The sequence below is a fragment of the Populus euphratica genome, unplaced genomic scaffold (genome assembly GCF_000495115.2).
Source record: "Populus euphratica unplaced genomic scaffold, PopEup_1.0 scaffold5.1, whole genome shotgun sequence".
Lineage (NCBI taxonomy): Eukaryota > Viridiplantae > Streptophyta > Magnoliopsida > Malpighiales > Salicaceae > Populus > Populus euphratica.
In genome coordinates this window covers 4347021-4355557 of record NW_011499848.1, presented here as the reverse complement: position 1 = coordinate 4355557, position 8537 = coordinate 4347021, and the positions used below count along the sequence as shown (strand labels likewise).

The 8537-nt window shown below is 36.2% G+C and overlaps 2 protein-coding genes across 15 annotated transcripts in view; one reads left to right on the top strand and one right to left on the bottom strand.

Moving 5' to 3' along the window:
- Positions 1-323: 323 nt before the first annotated feature.
- Positions 324-5922, bottom strand: EMB93 (Mitochondrial transcription termination factor family protein). Of its 13 annotated transcripts, none has more exons than XR_840723.1 (4): positions 4891-5922; positions 1677-1721; positions 979-1021; positions 324-896 (listed from the first exon to the last, which is right to left on the bottom strand). XR_840723.1 is itself a non-coding variant. In XM_011014919.1 (2 exons), exon 1 carries the CDS (start codon positions 5905-5907, stop codon positions 4909-4911), a length of 999 nt encoding a protein of 332 aa, XP_011013221.1. In that variant the 5' UTR covers positions 5908-5922; the 3' UTR covers positions 324-1021; positions 4891-4908. The 13 variants fall into 13 exon arrangements, 3 of the variants coding, with proteins under 3 accessions (XP_011013221.1, XP_011013207.1, XP_011013228.1); XR_840725.1 differs by having other exon boundaries at positions 324-885; XR_840716.1 differs by having other exon boundaries at positions 324-1021.
- A 2252-nt stretch (positions 5923-8174) lies between these two features.
- Positions 8175-8537, top strand: part of AGL30 (AGAMOUS-like 30) — a 5907-nt gene continuing 5544 nt past the window's right edge. For both annotated transcript variants that reach the window (XM_011014865.1, XM_011014858.1), the window contains exon 1: positions 8175-8422. In XM_011014865.1, the coding sequence (XP_011013167.1) occupies positions 8211-8422 (212 nt within the window). In that variant the 5' untranslated portion in view covers positions 8175-8210. The remainder of the gene's footprint in view (positions 8423-8537) is intronic.

Genomic DNA, 8537 nt, shown 5'->3' with positions numbered 1-8537 from the left:
AGCTAGTGATTTTATGAACACATCTAAAATCCTAAACATCAAAATGCATGACCCCGCATTTCACGTATTTGGTAAGAAAACACCAGTCTTGAGGCAGACACAGACAGATGCGGGAAACTCTTAAACACGATGCCTCATGTGAATTCACGGACATTAATGAGGCAAGCAAGGAAGTCCTTCCCCTAGAAAAAGACTCCCGACAATTTTCAAACTGTATCCATATCAACACATGAATATGGCCCGTGGCCCAAGTCGGGGTGCTACCTCACCAAGGCATAACCTCAAGTTTGGAAGCTCGGAAAGAAAACAACATGGGGAGTTGGATTAAACGAAGGTGGAAAACCTTTGTAGTTTGTACTGGAACAAAATTCAATTATTTAATTAGTTTATGCAATGAAATGAGATATGTATAGTTCTCTGTATGTCCAAACACATTGGACCATTTTTCACTGCCAAACATCCTGAAGGAATTCCAGCCCCTTGTCTAATAACTTGTTATCACATGATGAAATATATCAGAACCTACAGATGGAATTGCAAGCAGCAGCTTTCTGCCACATTGCATCCAAAGCAGTCAGTTGCTTAAACACCCTTCGCGGTGCTTAATTGCAACAGTTTGGTAAATTCACAAAGCTTCCTCCGTATGTCTATCCTTTCCACCTCTATTGGCTAGCCCATGTTGGGATATAGCTTATAGGTAACCTCTTTCATCTTGGCTAACATGCATCCACTGGAACTGTATTCATAGACAGGGTATTTGCTTACTTTAAGATAACTGTGCAGCTTTATCAGTCACCTGTAGTGCGATCGATGTCCCCATGCTGTCATGCATAAGCTCCTCCCTCAACCATCTAATTACCGAGGATGGATATCAAGATTTTGAGCCTGTATTCAAACTGAATAGAACTTCAGCAATGCTCCCAGTATTTAGGTCCCACAACATATTAACACTTGATCAGGAAGGAAGAGGAGGCCTGCCAAGCACAGAATGCGTTATTCTCCTTTATTTTCATCTTTGCACCTGCTCAAACATAATTGAGTAAGACTTGACAATACAAGATTCTCTTTGGATAAAAGAGAACAAGTTTTCAAGGATACCAAGAGATACGAAAACAAATTTTCGTGGATGCCAAGATGTGGGTCAATGTTACATAATAAGACGATCGACATAGAGTTCATGTATAGTGATTGCCCAGAGAGAAATAGAAGAATAACAAGGACAGAATTTCTACAGAAAACCATGTGACTTTAAACTGCTGCAATGCAGAGGCCCCACCAACAAGGCACAGTGTCCAAGATATGCCATTCTTGGCATCCATTGAACAGCCTGTAAAGCAATTTCAAAACACCAGATGATTATGACGGCAATCAGTTAATCTTTCTGAACCTTAATTTCTTACCAACAACATGAAATGGTGCAGTAGGTCAAAACAAAGGATCGTTAGTCAAAGAAATTCAGTGTCAAATACTTATTCATGTCAAATAGCAATAATGTTTGAACCAAATGCAGCAGCGCCATAATTCCCAGTTTTCTATTCGTGATCTCTTACAGAAGGCTCAGAAATTGAATAAAGAGACTAAATGGTCAGCAATAGAGATCAAGACCATAAAAGCCAGAATTATGTAAATCCAAGAGCAATAGGAAACAGAATAGGACACTGGACGTGGTTTAATACCTTCAAAGTCTTCACCAAAGCAACATAAGTTGGATAGCTGATTGTCTACAATGAAGATGAATGGAAATTAGCAATGCAGGGATACTTGCAAAGTTCATGCAGACTCCAGTAAGATAAGTAATTAGATTTAACAACACAATCATGCACCATGAACATAACCTTTAATCAATCTTTGGTAACACTTAATCTGTGTTTAGTGCTACCTGGTCAGCAAGAACCCTAAAATGAGATATTTATAACGCAGGAAAAAACCACTGTTCAGGACAAATGAAAGATCCAAAATGCAGGAATAGCAGACCATTTATGCTTCAAGTCTCTTTGAGAAATCAAGCTTGACCAGAGATAACTAAAATCCACACCAAATACTTCAATGATGTGCACATGTCATATCGCTCGTAATGATGAAAGAATTTATGGAGCTGGATTGATACACACTGAACTAGTTTAATATTTATATGAACACTTCACCGAATCAGACAATTAGAGTGTATCAGCAACTGCGGGTAGTGCCATTAACAGAAGAGATAAATAAGGATAGGGGTTGACTACAAAAATGCCCCTTGCCTACTAGTTCATTCTCAATTTTACCACGTCCAATTCAGGGAATCAATTTTGCCCTTAATGTTAACAAATATCTCCAATATGACCCTTCTGTCCGATCTCTGTTAAAAATAGTTAACAGAAACATCAAATTATTAGCATGCCATGGACATGTTTCATTAGAGGGGAAAAAAACTGCCAAAAACACCCAAAATACACATTCATCCATAGCAGCTTAACACCAAAGGCGATTTTGGGTATTCTGGCAGGTTTTGTTCCTTCCAATTTCTTGAGTTAATGCGAGATGTGAGTAATTTGACTATTTGTTAACTGTTTTTAATAGATAGTAGATGAAAAGGTAACATTGAACCCTCTACTTTTGCTTTGTGAGTCAAGTGTGGATCTGCTGATTAGAGAGATAAAGAGAGATCACATTAAGGTCTCTCTAATAAACCAAATCTTTCAACAAAAAATCAAGCAGAACAAATTATAAGACTTTCACATGCATCTGTGATATGAATGGGAAATCACTAATCAGTCGAGCTGATAAAATCTTTCAATCCAAAGCTGCATTCTTAGAACTACTACCAAATAACTTTTAACAGAAATTAATAATTTAAGTAGAAGCAAAGCAGGCAGCCGAGGACATCACGGAAACAAAAAGTGAAAAGAAAAACTTTGGGAATTCAAAAGATACTCTGTGCTCCAACTTCCATTTCATCCCTCAGAAAAGGGAAGGGAGAAAGAAAGAACAAATGACTGTATGCTTTATTAAGTGATATAAAACTCAATTTTGATGTTAGAGGGAAGCTCAGCTGGCCCTAGGTAGAGAATTCAAGTTTAAGCAGCTAAACCTTGAAGAAAAACTCATTTAACCTAATGGAGCTTGCATGAAAAAGGAACAACTGTGAAGAGAACCATAGAGCTTATTGAATTTTTATAAGGGGCATGCAATCCCAAACAGACGAAATGCAAGCCATTGCCTTCTATCACAAGACATGTAGATTGATAGTGCATGCATGCAATTTGATAAGCAACATTGTTGTAGTAGTAGAAGGTTTAGTCTCCATGAGGTTAGACATGGATGTTGGGTTGTGATTGGTTATGATGGTTATGCAATCAGGGTGAAATCGTAGTGAGGATAATGAACACATTCGAGGACATTGATCTGTTGGGGGAGGTAGATGAGGAGTGTAGGGTGCATCCGGGATTGAGTTGTTGCTTCAGTTAAGGAATAGTTGAGGGGACATCAGGGAGCAGCAGAAATTAGTCATGACTCGTGAGTTAAAAATACAGAACAAAAGTTCAAAAGGGCATCATTGTAAGCACGGAGACTCTCAAATTTAAGTTTGTCATGTTACCATAGAAGTTCTGAGCATGTTGAAAGGCACAACTGAACTATAAGTTCGGAGCTTCTGGAGTTTGATATCTAGCAAAACTTAAAAAAATTATGATCGAGTTTCTGCAGGTTGTGCTCTTTCATGGAGTTCATTTGTTGGCCTTTTCTCTTAGCAATATGAAAGGGCATTCTTGTATTGCTAAGAGAGGATTTGGAAAGACTTGAATTCTGAAGATGTTATAATGGTAAAGCTAGAGTACATCTGCAGAACTTAGTTTTTGCATTCTGGTATTTGCAGAACCGTCTCTGTTCTCCAGCAAGTGGAACATGCTTTAATACGTGTGTTGGAGTTTCTCGAATTTCTAAAAGTTCTAGTGTATAGCAGACAATGTGATAGCATTCCTAAAAGAAAAAAAATGGATAGAAACACAACATTTCTAGATAGGAGACAGTCAGAAAACTACAACTACCTAGGAAAACTGATGGCTGTGGTATAAGCTATGGCCAGCAGGCCACGTATGAATAGCAGGACAATGGTACACTTGTATTTCTTGAATGTTACGACAAAATTGCAGGACTTTCTTACAGACTTGCCTATTCCTCACGTTGTTGTAGGCTTAAAACCATGGCTTGAAATCCTCCCAACACTAGCAAATTCAGTTGTTTTTTAAACTTTTCCTTTCAGAAACAGAAATTGAGAAATAAAATTAATCCTTGGAGTCTCCCAATCTGAGAGATTTAGGGTTCATATCACTGAGATTTATGATGTATAGGATATCAAGTGCCTTTAGAAGGTCCACAAAAGGGCACAAGTAGTGGAAAAAGATTTACACAGTAAAACATCACAAAGTGCTTGGTTTTTTTTAAAGCTTGACTATGTCGCAACACACCAAACCAATGTTAACTACAGGCTTAATTATCGACATCTTGGCTCCTTAATCTGTATGAACGACACTCACACTTGAACCAGAAAGACAATTTTCACATCCCAGCAAAGTTTATCGTGCATAGCTAAGCATAACTTCCTGCTGCACACGTTGTATATTTTCGTTTTTTTGAATGTTTCTCTTTTAATCTTCAAGTATAACCTATATAATAACTACGCTACAAAATGCATCAAACCTTGTAAACATAAGTCAATTTTCTATGTCCTAAACACAAATTAGGATACGTAATCAACATAAAATCTCAATCAAATCTATAGCAACTTAAAAATTCAGCCTTATCCAACACAAACTCAAAACATGCCCACATGTAAAACTATCACGATACATCACAAATCCCACATAATACTCGATCAAAATACACAGGCAAGCAAGCAATGAATCAACTTACTGATTATATCCGATCAAGTTAACTCTCCTCAACCATTCTCAGCCGCATTTCAAACAATCTAGCGTTGAATTCCCCGTCATTAACCTTTAACATTCTCGACAATGGCATCTTCAACCCATACTCCACCAACATTCCATGCCTAGGCTTAATCTTCCTCTCCAAACTAAACGAGAAAAATTGCGGAAACTTCTTCAATTCCCCTAAATCCCCCTTCATTTCTCTCACAAAGTATTCAAATTTAGGCTTCATGTTCCTCTCCACACTGAGAGTCAAAATCCCAGGAGCCCTCACAACCATATTTTTAACCTCGACAAACTCAAACCCCAACCCCATCAAAAACTCAATCTTACCCATCAAACTTCTCTCCACGTTATAAACAAGCAACAAAGTAGTTTGATAGTTTAACTTACGTGGACCCACAAAGCCCAACTCTTTTAGAAAAACAAAAGCAGGCCTTAATTGATTAGACACGCTGGAAACTAACAATCTGGGACAGCGATTGATTGACCTGGAGATATCAGGAAATGGGATTTCGACTTCATTTAAGAGGAAATCGAAGGTGGGGTGGAGGTGGAGGTGGGGGTCAGAGGTGAGGAGGCAAGGGTGCATGTCAAGGATGCGGCCAATGGAGGAACGGTGGAAGCCCATGGAGGAGAGGCAGTTTTCAATCGAGAGGAGAGTAGAGAGAGGAGTGGAACGGATGTTTGGGTTTAGAGTGAGAGCTTTTTGAGTGTTTATTTTAAGGTTTGTGAGGTAAGTTAGTTTTTGTCGGAAGAGAAGACCACTGTCTTTTGATGTTGTCGTTGTTATTGTCGTCTTTGCTAGGCAAAGATTTGGGACGGTTGCGTTGTTTTTGAGGAGGGAAGAGAGATGGTATGGTGACTGGCTGCATGTTAGCATTATGAGAGTGTCATTTGAGGAAGGATGGAGACTGCGGTTTGCTGGTGAGAGGAGGGGGGGAGGTGGGGGAGGAGGAGGAGCCGAGGGTAGGAGGGCCATCATGATGACACTATCCATTCATTTGTTCATGGGGTAGGATTTGATTTCACTTTATTTTATTATTATAATTGGGCTTTTGTAGATGTTGGATCCTTTTTGTTGACCTTGAAATTGGATTGTGGGTTGGCCCATTGCCCACGGATTTAAATTTGAAAGGAAAAAAAAACAACAAAATAAAAGAGGTTATTTATACTATCGTTAATTCGTTATGTTACTGTACCGCATTGTGTTACGGTAAATTTTTCTAGTGGATTAAAAATAATTTTGACACAATGATATGTTAATTTATCATATGTATTACTTAATTTTGAGATGTGGCTACCCTTTTAAAAAGAAAATTATAATAAATTAACCCCACATGAAATGAAACATGTAACGGAAATTGATTAGATATATTAAAATATTATATATTAGATTAAATTTTATTTTATGATTTCACTTGTAAAACTTGTAATCTAACTTGTAAATTTTATTGGATGAAGTAAATTTATTTTTTTTTAAGTTATTCTTTACATAACATGTTATAATAATAATAATTATTTAAAAAAATAAAAAAAATACATGACAACAAAAATAAAAGAATTCTTTATCTTTAAAAAAAGTTAAATAATATAATTTAATAAGAAAAAAAATCATATATGTGAATATGTTCTAAGCGGCTTAGTACACTTAGGTCTTGAAACAAAACCTAGGTGTTAAAAAAGTTAAATAATATAATTTAGTAAGAAAAAAAATCACATATGCGAGTATGTTCTAAGCGGCTTAGTGCACTTAGGTCTTGAAACAAAACCTAGGTGAGTTGGCATTTATACCAAAATCTCATGTTTAAGCTTTTTATTTGTGGTATAAGATGGATGACCAATTGTTTATTTTTTTTAAAAAAATAAATAATAAGTTATTTATTATTACTTAGCTTGCGGTTACTATTGATGGCCAAAAAATTATAAATTGATTTATTAGACTAAAAATCTATTTTTTCATAACATAAAAAATCAATTTATCAAGTTATAAAAAATCCAAAAAATAATTTAAGAATACAAGACCAAACCAGATAAATTTTTTATTTTTTATTTTAAATATTTTTTTTATAAAATATCAATATTCAAAATAATCATCTTTAAACATTTTGTCTCAAATAAAACTTTTTAACATCAAGATAAATCTTTTTAATTTCTATAATCAATGTTAACGGATGGCTTTATCTCTTCTCGTGTAATTCAATTACTTTTTTTTTTATTTCTAAAATCTAGGGCCACAACACAAGGAAAATGAATTTTTAGTTAAAATTAATTTTTAAATATTTTATGGACTTTTAAGGTTGAAAATAGAAAGTACGAATAACAATGAAATTTGAACCAGTCATGAAATTCCTCCATGTTTTATAATTCGGTCCCTTGTATTTTAATGTGCCCTGAATTTTAACAAGTTATACCTTCATGTGGGCAAAGAATAATGAAATCAGAAAAAAAAAAAAACAAGGAAAAAAAAAAGTGCGGGGCGTTTCAGCACATGTTACAACATTTCCTTCTTCCAGTGTTGTCCACAGCAATCAGCTAAAAAAATAGATTATTTTTTATGATTAATAGCCATGGCAGCCTAGATCGCAGGTTCACATTGATTTGACTGGGTATGGCTTTATTTTTTTTGAAGTTGCAGGGATATCCAAATTTCAGGTCCAAAAAACAATTAAATGAATTAAGTAGTGAATTATCCCTGGCTTCAGTGTTTTTATAATATAATTCGAAGAATCAAGTTGATGGTTTACACGATATATATTTTTTAATTACTAAAATTACCAATCCACGTGTGTAAGGTTGCCACAAGTAAAACTTATATGAATCTTTTAGTTTTGATATAAAAGATCTGACTATAGAAAAATTGAAAAAATAAATTTATTTTTCATACGAAAATACGAGTACGTGGATACAAGAACTAGAGTTTTATAAAGTTTCATCGACACGAATGTGCTGCGGCGGGGTTTGATAAACCTCCAAGTGTTATGGCGGGGGTTTTGACTTTGACTTTGAGAGGCTTGAAACTGAAGAGAGCTGGAGTTCTGTTGTAGCCAGGAGTAGCAAAATCTTCAAATAAAATGGCGCCATCTGGCAATATAAGATCAATTCTTGTCTTGCTCCGCCTGTTACAGTGACTGCTGCCTTGTCTGGGCCACATGAATATTACACCTGGCATTATTGACACGGGGAGGTACTGAGACATGTGTAGAATGAGAAGTAGAGGAGTTTTTGGCTCTGATGTTACGTGGGCTTTTGTTATGTTATGTTTTGTTTTGTTGGCTTGAAGCTCTCGGGGGGAACCTACTGATGATCCCGGTTCTCAAGCTTCTTCTGGTGACCGATTTTGGCGCTCACCCGATCATGTCATGCAATCCTATATGCAAGCTAGTTCAGAACCCTTTCTCCCTCTTTCTCTTCGTCCTCTCCCTCTCCTTTCTCTCTCTACATTTCTTGGTTCCCACATTTAAAATTCCTTTCCATCATCCATTTTTTTCTCCTCGTTTGATTTGCTACTTTAGGTAACTTTTTCTTTCTTTTTCTCAAACCCATTCTTTTCTTGTTTTTATCCCCTACCACTACTCTTTTTTCTTCATCGGAGAGAGAGGAGGGGGGGGGGGGGAGATACATAGATTC